This window comes from Cicer arietinum, chromosome 7, assembly GCF_000331145.2.
Source record: "Cicer arietinum cultivar CDC Frontier isolate Library 1 chromosome 7, Cicar.CDCFrontier_v2.0, whole genome shotgun sequence".
Taxonomy (NCBI): Eukaryota; Viridiplantae; Streptophyta; class Magnoliopsida; order Fabales; family Fabaceae; genus Cicer; species Cicer arietinum.
In genome coordinates, this window is record NC_021166.2 from 7,257,879 (window position 1) to 7,275,836 (window position 17,958).

At 31.3% G+C, this 17,958-nt stretch overlaps 2 protein-coding genes across 2 annotated transcripts; one reads left to right on the forward strand and one right to left on the reverse strand.

The window, feature by feature from the left end:
- LOC101504857 (histone deacetylase 15) lies at positions 1 to 9,422 on the forward strand. The gene is made up of 18 exons (XM_004508513.4): positions 1 to 159; positions 353 to 526; positions 1,004 to 1,198; positions 1,401 to 1,500; positions 2,257 to 2,333; positions 3,234 to 3,309; positions 3,468 to 3,532; positions 3,997 to 4,052; positions 4,347 to 4,470; positions 4,564 to 4,689; positions 4,824 to 4,874; positions 5,064 to 5,132; positions 7,183 to 7,291; positions 7,918 to 7,997; positions 8,224 to 8,306; positions 8,397 to 8,442; positions 8,674 to 8,848; positions 9,013 to 9,422. Exons 2-18 carry the CDS (start codon positions 371 to 373, stop codon positions 9,132 to 9,134), a joined length of 1,710 nt encoding a protein of 569 aa, XP_004508570.1. The 5' UTR covers positions 1 to 159; positions 353 to 370; the 3' UTR covers positions 9,135 to 9,422.
- A 2,932-nt stretch (positions 9,423 to 12,354) lies between these two features.
- Positions 12,355 to 14,097, reverse strand: LOC101505171 (transcription factor MYBS1). Its single transcript, XM_004508514.4, has 2 exons — positions 13,529 to 14,097; positions 12,355 to 13,297 (listed from the first exon to the last, which is right to left on the reverse strand). The coding sequence occupies exons 1-2, from the start codon at positions 13,951 to 13,953 to the stop codon at positions 12,820 to 12,822; spliced, it is 903 nt and encodes a 300-aa protein (XP_004508571.1). The 5' UTR covers positions 13,954 to 14,097; the 3' UTR covers positions 12,355 to 12,819.
- Between the last annotated feature and the right edge of the window lie 3,861 nt (positions 14,098 to 17,958).

Sequence of the window (17,958 nt, forward strand, 5' to 3'; positions counted from 1 at the left end):
AGTAACTCTCTCTTTGTTTTTACTTTTTTCACTGTGTTTTCGTAAGCTTCGGAGCAACTAGATCTCATTATCAACTGTTTTTCACCAACCTCTTTCTCTCTCTCCTCCATTTCTCACTCACTTCCAACCGTTTCTTTCGTATTTCGTAACAGATACAAGGTACTTTATTCCTTCTCTCTTTTATTTAATTGATTTGATGTTAAATTTATTTTCCCTATGTTATATAGCTACAATTGGATTAAGCACAAACAAATGTTCCCTATTTCGCCCCTATTTTTTTACTGTCTTTGAACCGTTCTTGTGAAAATGCGGTGAAGTTGGCTTACATTGACGAATTTCTCGACATTTCTAGGGTTTTTTTGGGATTTCGATGGTTACCGGAGCACCGGAAATGAATTTTGTAAAAAGTAAGGAAGCTGAGAACAATCTTCAGAAGCAAGGTGTTGAAGCTGCTGCTGAAAGAGACGATAACTCGCTTCCCGATGCAACTGATGAAGTTGCTGAGGCCAAGGCACAGCCTGATGCCGTATGTGTTTTGCTCAACCCCTTAATTTACTTACTTTAATCAAATTCTTGCTTTTGTATATATTGCATTGTATACTGCTTCTAGTATTTGCTGTATGCATGAGTGTGACTGAGATAAATGTTTAAATTTAAATTGTAATTGCATCCTATGAAGCTCGAATACTCTGACACTTTGATACCGATAATAATTTGAGAAAGTGAATTAATTGAATATAATAATCGTGTCGGTGTTGGACATCTGAACATGTTTTCGATCTAAAGTGTTGGTGCTACCTGATAGCTTAACAATCTTTGATATCGTGGGCAATTGTAGCTTATGCAGCCACAATTGTGGTTGTTTAAACATCAAAACCGTCATGGTTGTGGCCACAGTTGCTGTTGTTTTAACATCAGAACCCCTTGAAGTTGTGACTACAATTGTAGATGGGATTTTGTAAAACCTCGACTGAGACTGACAGTGTTGTTTGTTTGGCTGCAGAAAAGGGTTAAGCTGCAGAAGGAACTAACTTTTCAGGACATGTATCAAAACCAAGAGTTGTTTGCTGAGGATGATGAGGAAGACGATGATTGGGAGCCGTCTCAGTTGAACAAGTGCGTTGAAGTCGCCAAGTGGTTCTGTAAAAATTGTACTATGGATAACCTAGACAATGATGACAATGATGGCTTGTGCGAAGTATGTTTGTGATTTACCTTTTCCATTGTATGCTAATTTTTGCAGTTTTATATAGGAAATCTCATTCTTTTATGGATAGTTATCAATCGTGATATATGGGTTTGGATTGGATTTGGTGGTAAACTATTAATCCCTTATCATTATTATGAATCATTCTTTAATATTGCACGCCGCACGTAACTTTGTGATATTCTATGTGCAGACATGTTGGGAACATAAAGATTCTAAAATCGCGAGCTGTGGGCATTATACATCTTCCTTAGCACAAGAGGATCTGATTGAGATCCAGCCAATTATAAAAGGTATGAGAGGTGTATATGCATGCTTACTAATAATTCTGTCATATAGTAATAGTCGAGTCAAAAGGGCATATTATGGTAATATAAAGTAATATTACTTTCATAAAGGAATCTTGTCAAACTGCCTTCTGAGTTTGTCAAAATGGTATTTTGTTGATTCATTAAAACTTATAATCACACCGTGGTTGTTCGACGTCGTTATCTTTTTTTATTTGGAGCTTGATGGTGTGATGTAGAATGGGTGGACTAGGGTTAAGGTTAACTCAGTGACACTCAAGTTAAATTAGGAGAGAAAAGGACAGATAAGGAGATCTGGTACTCAATCGTCAAAGGACTGGTCTCCTTGTTAATGTATAGAGAATGTAGAAGTAAAACATCTATTCATAAGAAACTCTGATCTAATTCCTTTCATTTTTAAAAAACCCTTTGTATATGAAGAAATCAAGAAACCCTAATTAAAAGCATATTGTAGCTCATATTTATGCTTGATCCTAAGATCCTAGCTGTTTAAGGCAAACTAAATAAAAAACTGAAACACAATGAAAATTAAACAAAGCAGCTACTGTATTTAGATTCATATAACTTTTGTATGGTGATATCGAAAAGAACTTCATACTGGCTGGTATCACTTTTGTATATCCTTATGTTTATTTTTACTTAAGATATAATATTATCATTCTTATATGGTTGTATGTGGATTTTGCCTCTTGTGTGGTATTGAACTCCAAATTTATTTCAGTTTTACCCTTATCTTTGTAGATGTTAACTCACAGGAATCAGCTGAAAACAGTTCTACGGCAATTGGCTTTGATGAAAGAATGTTGTTACATGCAGAAGTATGGTTCTGCTTGTTTTGTTGATTCCCTTTATCTCCAACTTCAAAATTGATGCTATGCCTTATTACTACTAGTCTACTAGCACATATAAACATTGTCATTTTGGTCAATATCCAACCATAAATAATTTCTTTTACTTTTAAAGAAAGACCAGTGTTTTAATTTCTTTGTTTTGTGCGCTTTGAAAATGTTGAACTGGAAAAAAGGAACGTTCAGTACTCACTTACCCTATAGTAGTATTGATATACACTATGTATTTAAGGGCAGAGCTAGGAGTTCAGTTGGTAAATATCGAAGTAGGGCCTTTCGTTCACAAGATCTGATTCCAGATTTGAAAAATGTAGTCCCAGTTCATATTTTTAGCCAGTTGTCAATATTAAACCTACTATTTTTAATACTATAAACTAATTTCTATTTTAAACATAATCAAAGGTGCATGTTTTTTTATGTATTATCTTTTAGATTTTAGATCTGTATATGAATTGTTTTCTTGTTAGCTTTTAAGTGTCTCAAGATTATACCAATTTTGCTGTAAATTTTAATCATTCTCACATGTTTCTATGAGTTTTTCAAAATTATTTATTTATATTATAGCTTTTGACCAACTATTGAGTATCGATCTGGGTCTTCTCATAACCGGTGTGTGGGCACCTTCTGATATTCTGCTTCATTCTTCTTTTTCTCTCCAATTTTTTGAAGGCTTTTCTTCCAAGCTTTTTCTAAATAAGAAAAAGCTTGGTTAATGGTCCATGATACACACAGTACAACAGTTTGACCACTGTACCCTTGACTTTTGATGCATCATATGCATGTAGTTTGACGATCAATGTTAATTTTTGGTAGAAATTTCATGTTTGTTTATGTGATAATATATTTTCTGGTTGTTTGTGGTTTGAATAGGTCGAAATGAAATCAAATCCACATCCCGAAAGGCCAGATCGACTTCAAGCAATTGCTGCTAGTCTTGCTCGAGCTGGTATTTATCTATCCAAATATTTGCTATTTCATTCATTTTTGGTGGCTATCAAAATTTACCACTTAGCCTTACTAATGATTTTCTTTCAATTTTCATCTGTCTTTAGTCATATTGATAGTTGGTCAAGTGCATTAATTTGCCAAATTTGAGGCATGTAGGTATATTTCCAGGAAGATGCTATTCAATTCCTGCTAGAGAAATCACTCAAGAAGAACTTATGAAGGTAATTGAGTCATGTAGGTATATGTGCCGATTATACACATTTCCACCTATCTCATTGCTCTTTTAATGAGAGAGATACTATAGGGCCCCAAACAAATGTAGGTCAATGGCTTGACATACTTGCTAACGATATATAGTGGACAAGTGGACATTGTTTTTGGAGGCAAGACTGACTTTTTTCTTTAAATGTAATGTTATAAAACATGAACGGATCATGTCCTTCTTTTATTAGACACTAATTATCACTGTTTAGTATTGGCTGTTCATCCAGTTCCAGTTCAGAAATATCTATTTAATTTTTTTTTGTCAGCTGAATCTTACCATCCAATGATTATGTTAGGAGTTAGGACAACTTTTGTTTTCAATCTCTGCCTCTGTCACCCTTCCCTTTTTCTAGCTGGAGATCTGTGAGGTAACTTTTGGATCATCGTACAATGCTAACCATTTATCATATTTGAATTGAAGGTTCATACTTTGGAGCATGTTGAATCTGTGGAAGTTACAAGCGAGTTAAAGTCTAGGTCTGTTAATCTGTCTCTTTCTCCCGGTCTGTCTGTCTCTAATCATATTTTGTTTCTTCTTCCATTTTTCCTTTTGTATAGAGATAGTTTTTAATGCGACTTGTATGCTGGTTGATCCTCTTTGTTTAACTTTATACCCAACCAGAAATGTCCACTTGACAAAGGATCAAATCCCTTAATGTATGCCTTTGGCTAATATTTTTATGAATTTCATTTAATGCTTCTGTTTTACGATTTTAATGCTCTTGTTTTACATTGGTAATATCATGATTAAATACTTTTATATGATTGCAGTTATTTCACTCCTGACACATATGCCAATGAGCATTCAGCATGTGCCGCTAGGTTGGCAGCCGGGCTATGTGCTGATCTGGCATCAGCAATTGTTTCTGGGCGTGCCAAAAATGGATTTGCTCTGGTATGATTCATTGAATTTCCATTGGTAACTGTCATTAAAACTCCGAACAATTTCAGGCTGTCTGTTGTTAATGTTTGTTCCTAACTAAATCAGGTTAGGCCTCCTGGTCATCATGCCGGTGTAAAACGTGTGATGGGGTTTTGCCTTCACAATAATGCTGCAGTGGCAGCATTGGCAGCTCAGGCTGCAGGGGCTAGGAAGGTCCTAATTTTAGATTGGGTAACGACGTTTCTCATCTATATCTGTAATTATGCAGTAATTATACAATTTTCCTGAAGGCAGTGTTGAGTGTTGACTAAGACATTCACTATGGTATTTAAATATTAGTTGATTGTACTTCCTGACTATTGCAGGATGTTCATCATGGAAATGGAACACAGGAAATATTTGATCAAAACAAATCGGTGAGCTGCATTTAATTCTCCTTGCTTTTACTGTGAAAATTTAACATTGTACTAATCTGGACCTGTTATTTAATGTTTTCAACATTGGTGTTTTTTTTTTCTTTCTCTAATTAGTTTTACTGTGGCCTTATGAGTGATGCCACTTTTTCATCATTTTACTGATGCTTATGAGTATTATCTATTCTGTAGGTCTTGTATATATCATTGCATAGACATGAGGGAGGACAGTTTTATCCTGGTACTGGAGCTGCTCATGAGGTACTTGATTGCAGATAAATTTTCAAATTAAACTTTGCTGCTGGCCAACTCAACTAGGTGCCTTTTGGTCTGGTATTAGTGGAAATATTTTTTTACGGGTGATTTTTTAAAGAAACTAAAACAGGTGAAGATAAATACTTCATTGAGGAATTAACTTGGGTTATCTTGACAAAAAGGGTTAGGCTTTATTTTTGTCCTGTAGATATGAATTTATGAGTTTTGTGGATGGAAATGGGTCAACTAGAGTTCAATATTATTTGTAAACTACTGGAAGAATGTATATACCTTTTCTTTGAGATGCTTACTATTGAACATTTGAATTTTCCTTTTGTATAGAGATAGTTTTTAATGCGACTTGTATGCTGGTTGATCCTCTTTGTTTAACTTTATACCCAACCAGAAATGTCCACTTGACAAAGGATCAAATCCCTTAATGTATGCCTTTGGCTAATATTTTTATGAATTTCATTTAATGCTTCTGTTTTACGATTTTAATGCTCTTGTTTTACATTGGTAATATCATGATTAAATACTTTTATATGATTGCAGTTATTTCACTCCTGACACATATGCCAATGAGCATTCAGCATGTGCCGCTAGGTTGGCAGCCGGGCTATGTGCTGATCTGGCATCAGCAATTGTTTCTGGGCGTGCCAAAAATGGATTTGCTCTGGTATGATTCATTGAATTTCCATTGGTAACTGTCATTAAAACTCCGAACAATTTCAGGCTGTCTGTTGTTAATGTTTGTTCCTAACTAAATCAGGTTAGGCCTCCTGGTCATCATGCCGGTGTAAAACGTGTGATGGGGTTTTGCCTTCACAATAATGCTGCAGTGGCAGCATTGGCAGCTCAGGCTGCAGGGGCTAGGAAGGTCCTAATTTTAGATTGGGTAACGACGTTTCTCATCTATATCTGTAATTATGCAGTAATTATACAATTTTCCTGAAGGCAGTGTTGAGTGTTGACTAAGACATTCACTATGGTATTTAAATATTAGTTGATTGTACTTCCTGACTATTGCAGGATGTTCATCATGGAAATGGAACACAGGAAATATTTGATCAAAACAAATCGGTGAGCTGCATTTAATTCTCCTTGCTTTTACTGTGAAAATTTAACATTGTACTAATCTGGACCTGTTATTTAATGTTTTCAACATTGGTGTTTTTTTTTTCTTTCTCTAATTAGTTTTACTGTGGCCTTATGAGTGATGCCACTTTTTCATCATTTTACTGATGCTTATGAGTATTATCTATTCTGTGTTATTTAATGTTTTCAGCATTGGTGTTTTTTTTTTTTTTTTAGAATTAGTTTTACTGTGGCTTTATGAGTGATGCCACTTTTTCATCATTTTACTGATGCTTATGAGTATTATCTATTCTGTAGGTCTTGTATATATCATTGCATAGACATGAGGGAGGACAGTTTTATCCTGGTACTGGAGCTGCTCATGAGGTACTTGATTGCAGATAAATTTTCAAATTAAACTTTGCTGCTGGCCAACTCAACTAGGTGCCTTTTGGTCTGGTATTAGTGGAAATATTTTTTTACGGGTGATTTTTTAAAGAAACTAAAACAGGTGAAGATAAATACTTCATTGAGGAATTAACTTGGGTTATCTTGACAAAAAGGGTTAGGCTTTATTTTTGTCCTGTAGATATGAATTTATGAGTTTTGTGGATGGAAATGGGTCAACTAGAGTTCAATATTATTTGTAAACTACTGGAAGAATGTATATACCTTTTCTTTGAGATGCTTACTATTGAACATTTGAACTTATGTCCCGATAAAGCTTTGGCTGTTATTGCCATGTGCTTCTGGTCAAATAGGGTTTTAGTTTGTTTCTTCTATCATTCTATTCTGCAATTTGTTTGCAGCACTATCATGGGTGTGAAATGTCCATACATCTTTGAACATTTTATCTTGTTTTTCTTGCTCAATCTTGACATTTTTGAACATTGTATTTCACGAGTTAGAGGAGGAATGCTGTCTACCGTGTTTAAATTCTGAGAACTGAAAGAACTCATAAGTTCATCTGTCTTTTCAGGTTGGCAGTATGGGTGCAGAAGGATACTGTGTGAATGTTCCATGGAGTCGAGGTGGTGTTGGTGATAATGATTACTGTTTTGCATTTCAGCATGTTGTACTTCCTATAGGTTAGTATTTAGTGTGGCCTATTGAAGTTTTTTGATTTTATTCCTAGTTGTAGAATATGTTTGGTACTAAGTTCAAAACATCTAAGAGGAAGAAACATAAAATAGCCTTAACTTTTGAGAACTGAAATAATCACAAGTCACAACCAAACATTTACTATGTGTATGTTTTACTTTATTTTTTTTTTGTGATGGATGTGCATGTTTTACCTTTGTGAGTGGTAAAATTGATCTTAGAAATGTAAAATTGATTTTGATTAAATATCAGTTGAGACTTGCATAGGGGTATAACATTGCTGTAGCTTTTTGATCTGGACCTCCTTTTATGATCTCAATAAAAGTAATATCATAGTCAATGTACCAGAACCTATTTGATAAGCAATTTATCAACATGCAAACTATTTGTCAAAAGTCATTCATGATCTAATATGCCTGATTTGCTTCCCAGGAAGATTGATTGATTGGCAGATGGCATAAATTCCAAAACTAAATATGAATGAAAATAAAGATAGTGTCGGGTGGCTCGGAATATTTGGATTATACCATGTTTTTTATCATATGAAATGCCTTTAAAAATAGGCAAAAATTCTCTGCTCAAAACATTGATATTTAATGACCTTCCTTTTCAGCTTCTGAATTTGCTCCAGATTTTACCATAATATCAGCAGGATTTGATGCTGCTAGAGGTGATCCCCTAGGATGTTGTGATGTAAGATTTTTAACTCAATCTTATCTTTTGTTAGCTTTTTATGTGGATCACTTTATTGAAATAATGTGGTAAATTACATCAATCAACCATATAAAGAACCTAATCTCCTGTTTCATTGTTTTGAACAATCTTGTGCTTAGTTTAATTGAGGATTAAAACCTAATTTGCTAATAATATAAATCAACACACTATGGGGTTTAGATTGATACTTTCATTAATGATGCAGGTTACTCCTTCTGGCTATGCACAGATGACTCACATGTTGAATGCCCTTTCTGGTGGAAAAATGCTTGTTATTCTTGAGGGGGGGTTTGTGGCTAATACCTTTCTTAACTGTTTAATATTTTATTAGGCTCTGTATTTTGCTTCAAGTTGATTTAAATACATTTTTTGTTGCAGCTATAATCTTCGTTCTATATCGTCTTCTGCAACGAAAGTAATCAAGGTGAATTCTTCTGCCGTTCATTATCTGTGGTGATACACCTGCTTGGATGTGCCTCTTTCATTTCTTTTGGTTTACCCCCTTCTGGATTACTGGTGTACTTGACCAGTCATTTAGACTTTTCATGTATATATGCAATCTTTTGCTTGATGGTGACTTGTGAGAAAAATAAATCAGAGCTATTTTTCTTGTTGATATATTTTTTTGTTTCTGACTAGGGTTCTATTGGAACAGGTATTGCTGGGTGATGAGAGTCCTGTATGTGAACCGGAAAATAGTTTCCCTACCAAAGCTGGCCTGCAGACTGTTCTTGAAGTCCTCGAAATTCAGATGAAATTTTGGCCTTCCGTGGAACCTATCTTAAGAAATTTGCAGTCACTTTGGAAAATGCACTGTCTTGAGAAAAAAAGTGAGGAACTGTCTTTTATTTGAATTCGTGGGGAGGGGGAAATTTGCTATCTCATTCCCCTTCTTTACAAAAATACTGTGCACCGCACTGGCAATTGAAATTAGAATTTAGTATTTTTGGTGAAGCTCTTAAATACCTGATTACAACTATTATTACTTTTTTAGGCAAACAGACTAAGAAGCGGCGCCGAATTTTGGCACCAATGTGGTGGAGGTGGGGTCGAAAAAGTTTCTTATTCCATCTTCTGAACGGCCATCTTCGTGTAAAATCGAAACGATTTTGTTGAGCCGAATTTTGAAGTACAGGAATACCTAGTAATTGTCAGCATGTTGTATATTCCATCTTGATTCCAGACAATATTTTTTGACAGCCTTGCGGAAGGTTAAGACAGAAATCGGGAAAGAGGGGGGAAGAAGGGACCCCTGGGGTAGGAGTAAAGGATGAAAATGACTTCCTTTGAGTATTTTAGACATGGGAATTTCTCATCTTTGTACTTGTTAACCGGACAAGCGAATGCCGGCTTTTATAAGCATCACCTTTTAATTTAATGCATTCTGAATTTTCTGTTGTTGAATTGTGTTTAAATGTTTGCATCAAGTTGTCTCAGTTTCAATTCAACGAGTACTTGGGAATTTTCTTACTAATAAATCGGAGACTATGGTGCATGCGCTTGTTATCTTCCTAGAGAACCTCTTGTTGGCAACAGTAAGTTCTGTTTTACTAGTTTTGCCTGCTTACATAGGCAATGATTTGGAGCTTCCAACAGTGCTAAGTTTTGATATTTTGCAGAGTGCAATCGCCAAATTTGCAGGACATAATGCTTCTAAGTTCTAATAGTTTTGTAAAAAATTAAGTGGTAATTTTTGTCGGTTCCTATGGGGAATAAATACATCATCCAATCTGCCATGTCGCTACTATTATGAAGCAACTTAGAATTTAGAATGGAAGCAAACAAATAGATACGGACCATGTATGATATCCATTACATGAAATGAGCTTTATTGAGCTATATATATGGATCTTGTTCTGAAAAATAATTTAGAGTTTGCGACATTCCTTGCATGAGATGCAATTATCAGAAGATGGACTGTTGGAAGTGAGAGTGTTGGACTGTTGGAAGAAAACATAGACATAGCTGTAGTCCCAACCTCTCTCTCTCTCTCTTTCATGATGACAGATGCTAATTTTGGAAAAAGTGGCCTTTAAATCATGATGATAGATGCTAATCATGTTAAGATTTTTCATGTCACTTGTGAATCTAATGATTGGCTTTTTCAATAATTAGTTTGAAGTCTTGATTTCCTATAAATAGCAGGACATTTATCATAACTTCAGACACACGCTTTAAATTGATTTGATACGTGTTTATTGAAAATAAGAAGTTTTTCAACACAACGTTCATTATTAAAGACGTGTTTTTTACAAACTCCGTGATCACATGCAAACTCAACAACGACTAGACACCTCTTGCAAATTAAATAGGGAAGGCCGTTACTCAATTCATTATTAACGTATTTTTTGCTAACAATTCATTATTAAATTAATGATCATATAGAGTAATCAAATTTTTTCTCAACAATATTTATTACTTCTTTTATTTATCATTGATGAGGAAGTACTTGAACTCACGATCGTCTGTGTATTCCACATGTCAAATTCTTTAAGGATTTAGTTTTTTATTTTTATTTTAAGTAGTGGGAGATTTAAATAGAAAAGTGCTATAAAAACCCTTTATTTTCCACCTAGCTCACTCTTTTTCAAGTTTTCACCTCGTTGAGTATTTTTTCTGCATGTATTGGTCGGGTATTTTCTTTAGATAATTTTCCTTTTTTTTTCTTCATTGTATATATAATATAACGTGATAAAACAATTACTTGAATACTAGAGACGTGAAAAGTAATTGTATTTCTGTTTATATAGTTTTTGTAAGCATAGTAGTGTTGCTGAGCACAGTTTTCTTTTTCTGTACGAAAAGTGACAAAAATAAAGAAAATACAATCATAAAAAATAGAAGCGAGAATGAATGGAGTATTAAAAATAATCTGACAATGTAATATTAGACTTTACATTTTAGTCAAATGCGAAACCTCTTATGCTTCTTTTTTTGTTATTTGGTTTTATTTAGTGGAATTGTTTTCTTCAATGTATTAGAGCAAAGTCCATTCATAATTGTTTGAATCTTCCTTGCTTTATGTTTGAGAGTTTATAGATTATTGTTGGGAGTTTAGAAGAAGAGTACCTAAGAAAATAAGGAGTTAATACAATAAAGGAAGAGTTCTGGAAGGGAATGATTTTGAGGAATTTATTTTTTTCATGATAGAAAATGTTAGTTGTGCTCACAAATGTTAGTTATATTTATGTGTTTAAAGTTTTAGACGAAGATGTAATATTAAAATTATTTGTTGATTTAGTAAAAAAGAAAAACTATTCTCTTAGTTCATTGATAACTACTCTCCAGTGATTTAAACTCTTCTCACGATCAAACATATACCGTTCATAAATGAGTTTAATTAGTCTCATCCTACCCAAAAAAAATTAAGTATAAGTTATTCTTGCATTCTTGTTGTTTGGATTCATCCAAATAAGGAAACAAAAAGTAATATAGTTCTTCTATTTTTTTGACATCCAAAAAGTTATATAGTTCTTTATTCTTGACAATACTACATGCAATTTGAACACAAAAATAAGAACTTTTACGAAAAATGGATAGTAGAGATAATTGTATAGGGATACAAAAGTAACTTTATAAAAGTAACTGATATTTTTTTGCATTTGATGAAGTTTTTCGTACTCATTAATTTTTTTTTTCTTCCAGAAAATAATTTAATTGAAAAGATAATTAAGATGATAAAATTCATCATGACTTGCAAAATATGTATTGGCCTATGTTATATTGTTGTCATGAGAACTTTGAATGATTTTGCAAATTAGCATCATGTTCTCATAATAGTACGATTCATTAAAAAATCTTCACAAGGATTAAATGATATACACATCCTATAGGACTTAAACATATATATCCACAAAATTAAATTAATTAATTCGAGTAGAAATGTGCAATGGGGTGACAATTGACAAAGTCACAATCCAATAGAGTTGACATAGTGAAGCCATGTTGAGTCTTGCAAATAGAGAGAATCTATACAAAGATACTCTAATAAATAATTAGAGATTTCCAATTTGATCTGATCTATTATAAAGTAGTATAAATTCTTTGAAGCAATCTTCTATCATTAATGCAAATAAATCTTTAGTAGTGTTCTAGTCATACATTCATTACATAAGTGATATTAAATTGAAATTAAACAGTTTAAATATTAAATTAAATATTTTAATTTTTTTTTAAATCAAAATCTACATTGAAATTCAGACGGTCCAGTCTTGATCAAACAATCATCGGACAATATTAACTACGTGAATACAGTAAATTATTAAAACAAATCCAAATCCCTAAAAATGGTGAAAGGTCTCAAATAAAAGGGAGATGTCATGTATGACAATCTTGGTAAAAAAGATAAGCTTATTTGCTTCAATTCCTTGGTATTTAATCTTCATATGTATGTACATATACACCACGACCCATCACCTAATAAGGAAAGTTACTAAACCAACTAAAACATACTCTATACTTAGTACCATTATTGGATTCCTCAAATTCTTTTGAGGAAATTAACTAAACCAGAATTTAACATAACATAGTTATGACTTAACTTTCCACATAAGAGAAATTTCCCTTAAATCCTCACTAAAACTAAAAACAACAAATAAAAGAAAGAGGATTTGTTATTGGCATGGTTCTAAATTTCATTCTACAACCGCATTTGCGGCCGCAATATAAAGATTTTCAAGGTCTCTGCAACGACATCACAAAAGTAATTGAATCTGCATCGGCCACACTTGCCTGTATTAAGCCGTAATATCAAGTATTGCATCAACATAACCTTAACCGCAACTGCAATTTAAAACATTAGTTATTGATGCATTGTAGGAGGTGCCATTGGATAAGCAAGAGGTACAACATAAGGTGGATGAGGAAGCATAACAGGAGTTCCAACTGCAGATGCCATATGAGGAGGAGGAGCAGCAACAGGATGACCAACTGGTGCTCCATACATTCCTAAACCACCACCAACAGGCATATGTCCATGAGGCTGAACTCTATGCTTCATTGATTGTCCTAAACTCATTGTGCTTGAAGCAATTGTGCTACTATGTTGGCCTGTTATTGGTACTTGATGATGATGATGATTACTAGCTACATCTCCATTGTTTACACTAGTAATATCATGTATACTTGACCTCCTTCTATCTCTATTCATTGAATTCAACCTTATGAAATACTTTTGTGCATGACTTGCCACTTGTGTTGGTGTCCTAGATATCACAAAGTTCCTTGAAATACTCCTCCAATCTCCTTTTCCAAACTTATCTAGACCAAGTAAAAATAGCCTGAAAAAATCAAATAAAAAAACTTGTTTTGTTACTTAATCATGTTAATACCTTGAATTGAATTGAATTAAATTAAATTAAATCCTTGCTTAAATTTAGTACATGAAGCTCGTATTTCTAATGAAATATACAGACAGACTGACAAACAGACAGACCGAGAAATGAGTGAATTATTATGACGAGATTAAAAGAACAATCATATGAAGAATTGTGAATGGAATTAGAAAGTACCTATGCTCTTCTTCAGTCCAAGGAATTCCTTTTCTCCTTTCTTGTTCAGATGATGACCTTGACAATCCTCCTTTGGAGTCATGTCCCAAACCAGAAAATCCACTTCCAAAATTGCAACTTGATCTCTTATCTGAACTTGTGGTGGTAGCCTTAGAAGAAGAAGAATCTTTATTTGAAGATGAAGTTTCTTCATTAGCATAATTTGGAAATGAAACATGTCCTGCCTCAATTGCACTAACATCATCTACCAATACTTGGTAATGTTGTTTCACTTCTTCCATGGTTTTGTTGGGGACACATGAAGCAATGTTTTCCCATTGTGTCTCTTTTGAATCTTCATCTTCATGAATCCAATGCATGGCTATGGCATTCTCAAATGCTTTTTCTTCATCATAGCTCCAAGTTGTTCCACTTGATGATGACATGGTGGTTCAAGTTTGTAAAGAGGATGAGAAAATGGTGAATTTTTTTTGGTGTGTGGAATTTGAGTGTAGAGATGAGAAAGGGTGCGTAGGATAAGGAGAAGAATCACAATGTGTGTATGATAAGAAGTAAAGTGGTATCAATTTTGAGAGGACCACACATACTCTGAAATTTAAGGGATGTGTTATTTGTCATGTTTGGTTCATGTAATTTTTTTGTTTCAACTTTTTCACCCTTAGTTATACCGACCAATTTGTCGGCATTTTCTTTCTTAACCGTCGAGACTAATCACAAATCATAGGTTTCGTTTGTCGGATTATCATTCACTATATAATTAGCTTAAATATTCTTTTAAGCCCCGATTCAATTACAATATTTGATTTATTAATGAATTTTGACTTTTATTTTTATGATTATTTATCAAGTTATCTATGGTTATGATTTGTCTTGTTCCCAATTTTTTATACTGAAAATGTATATAAATTAAATTTCAATAATAAAAATAAATTATTATAATTTAGAGTTCAATTAAGAGAGATAAATAAAATTTGATAAAAATTATTAGATTAAAAAAATATTCAATTTCTATAAAATTTTATTATTTTATTTTTAATTTTTATAAAGACTTCGTCAAAGTTTACTCTCTTAAAAAATATTCGTTTTCATTTTTTATCCTTGATTTTGTATCAACTAATATGTATCTTTCGAAATTTTAAATTATTTTTATAGTAATACTTGAGACATTAAAATAAATTTAAATTTTTTTAACAAACAATATATTAAATATGAATTTTTAGACACAAAAACTTTAAAACATCATATTTAATTCATCTTTTGTTAAACGGTTTTAATTTTTTTTATATTAAAGTTGTTAAACATATTATTAAAATATTCAAAGTATACGCAATAATTGTTTTAAAATTAGGAACAAAAAATAAAAAGACTTTTTTTTTTAAGACTAAAAGTTTATGAAATTCTTTATAAGTACTAAAAATAAAATAATAAAATATTATAAAGACTAAAAATTTATTTAACTTAAAATTGTTTCAGTTAAAATTTGAATTCAGTGTTTTTGATTGATTTGTCTAAAATTAAGATTTAATTATTTCATATACCGTGTTTAGTATAAAGAATTTGTATACTATTAATTTATCACAACCGTTAAATTATTAAAGATGTCTAATTTTTATTATAATTATATTTAAAGCTATGTCTATAAATAATTATGATGTAGTAATGGTATAAAAAAATTGCATAGCAACTAAACTCTTAAAATTATTAACCATTTGATCTTTAATTATTTTGTCAAATGTTTTTTAATTTGAAAGTAAACATGTCCTTTTGTCTTTAGATTAAACAATTTTGGCAGTTGTTTCACGATTAGATAGTTTGTTTACTTGTATTGTTGTTTACGATACTCGCTAAAAGATTTTAATTATGTATTTAAAATATGTTTTACTATTTTGACATTAATCATGACACAACGACTAAGATATCAAACTTTTTGACCTAAAACAATTTGGGATTTGACCGGTATTATTGATGAAATTAATGATTATAATATTAGTAATTAATATATTTATTTTTATCAATCTTTTATTTTAGATAAATTAAATCAAATATTTTACATATAAATTTTTTTTCTATCAATTAATTATAATCGTTTTATAGAACATAATCTAATATGAATTTGATAGTTTTAGAGAATTTACTATATTCGCAAATAATAAAGATTTATAATCAATAATATAAAAAAGACATAATCCTTAAACAAACAAAAGGCATGCCAACAATTCTATTACTCTTTTCAATTGATTATTTGAGTCTCTAATTGAACTATATTCACTCTTCAAACGAAGATAAAATAGTGAGATATACATATCAATTTTGACGATTATAATCTACTTATATTGAAGAAGATAAAATAGTGAGATATACATATCGATTTTGAATACCATAGCCTATTTATAGTGTGATTGTCAATTAAAGTTTATATTATTATTAAAAAAAAAGATAATAATTGTTACGACATCATTTTATAATTAGTTCATATCACCTTTATTTATTTTTTAGTGAACAATTTAGGATGAATCAATTAAGTGTAATCGAATTCAATTTTTGATTAAAATAATTTTTTTTAAGATTTTTTTTGTAAATTTTAATTATTTTTCGTTGAATCTTATGATTATTAGAGTATTTTTCTCTTAAAAATTAGATGGTTAAGAGCTAACATATTTATTCCCGTCTAATTCTAGTATATTTATGCAGTTTGTTTTGGGAAGGGTCTGATTAAAAATACTCATTTAAACAGTGTTAGAATTTTATGCTTTTTTTTTTTTATTTTACCAACAAATTAGAAAGTTTGGTTACTCTATTATCTTCAGAAATTGAAGAAGAATGGTTAAAATTAAACTTTTAACACAGCAAACACAACTTCTCAAATAAGTTAATAGTAGGCCCAGTAGAATTTCTTTTGCATACAACTATACTCGAATGGAATCTCGACCATGCTAATGAATAGACCGCTTGTGACAAAGACAACTTCATTAAGATTTAAGACCATATCTAATTCCATCTTTTATCTGTTTCTTAACATTTAAAAATGATATCTCTTATTTTATTTTAGTTTTGGGGCTAATTATCTCGAAGATTATTTCTCTTACCTATTTTGAAAATCTTTTGCACAAGAGATGCATAATTCGTAACATTAAAATATAATAAATATTACTCAAAGAAACTCATTGAAGTATTAAATTAAGATTTGTATGGAAAAAATGAAAAGACTCACTCAATGAATAAACATCGGAGCAAAAATAATTGGTATTATTGAAAAATAATGTGGCATGTAAGGACCTTTCAAAATACTCAAAATAATCTAATCAAGAGACAATGCAATTGATATGCTTTAAGTAAGATATGGATTCTTATTCAATGACTTGATTTTTTTTTTTTGGGTACTATTCAATGACTTGGTATTAAGTTCTACTTGTAATGATTTTACAATACTATACTAAAATTGACCTACCTATATTTACTATTATAAAAATAAATACTCAAATCTTAGATCACTGTTAAAAGTAAAAATTAACTATTTTCAAACTATTTAATGTTATTACTATTAATATATTATTTATTTAATTAAAAAGTATTTAATATGAGTAATTGAGTGTTTGACATTAAATTAAAATGATTAAGTTAGTTTTTTCTCAATATTAAAAATGCAATTTAATAATTTTTACTTGATTTTTTTTTTTAAAAATAGTAACATTTAACTGAATTTCTTAATAAAAGTATAATGAAGCAAATAATATTTTGTTTGCATGACACTGATAAATTCAGTGAAGCAATAGTAGATTGGTATATAAAATAATTAATTTTCAAGCTAATAAGTAAAAGAAAAACTATAATTTGTAATTAAATTGTTTCTCAATCCGAAATGAAATTGAAGATAATATAGTATGTGATAACATGATGGCCTAAAGAAACAAATTCAGAAAATACAAAGCACACATGCCCCCACATTTGTATCAATAATATGATTATTATATATAGTATTTGTCTTGTTAAGAAAGCCAACACAGGAAAGTGGACGTGGCCAATTCTCCACGTTTGCTCTTGTGATAATATGAACCACATTTGTAATTTTATGTTTCCCTTTTCTACAAAGAGGAACCTTCTCATTCACACTAACAATACTATCCACATCTACATTCTTATGTCAAAGTGAATACAATATACACATCAAAAACAGTATAGATATACATATTAATATAAGCTCAAGTTGTACCTTACCAATAGAAACTTCTATAATAATACTATACGTTTTCTTCTCTATCCGCTTTCTATTTTATTTTTTTCATACAATTATATTTTCAAGGGAAATTGTAATCATCTAGGTACAATTCTATTTTTAACATAAACACTCGTTACTCTTATTTTCTCGCGAAAAATTACACACATTATATCATTTTAATTTAAATGATACAAACACTCCCTTTATTTTTAAA

Excerpts from the sequence above, each read along its gene's own strand:
- LOC101504857 (XM_004508513.4), top strand. The coding sequence starts at position 371 with ATGGTTACCGGAGCACCGGAAATGAATTTTGTAAAAAGTAAGGAAGCT. Across the intron at positions 4,053-4,346 it reads ACAAGCGAGTTAAAGTCTAG|TTATTTCACTCCTGACACAT; the intron begins GTCTGTTAATCT and ends ATATGATTGCAG. Across the intron at positions 8,443-8,673 it reads CTGCAACGAAAGTAATCAAG|GTATTGCTGGGTGATGAGAG; the intron begins GTGAATTCTTCT and ends CTATTGGAACAG.
- LOC101505171 (XM_004508514.4), bottom strand. The coding sequence starts at position 13,953 with ATGTCATCATCAAGTGGAACAACTTGGAGCTATGATGAAGAAAAAGCA. Across the intron at positions 13,298-13,528 it reads TGGACTGAAGAAGAGCATAG|GCTATTTTTACTTGGTCTAG; the intron begins GTACTTTCTAAT and ends TGATTTTTTCAG.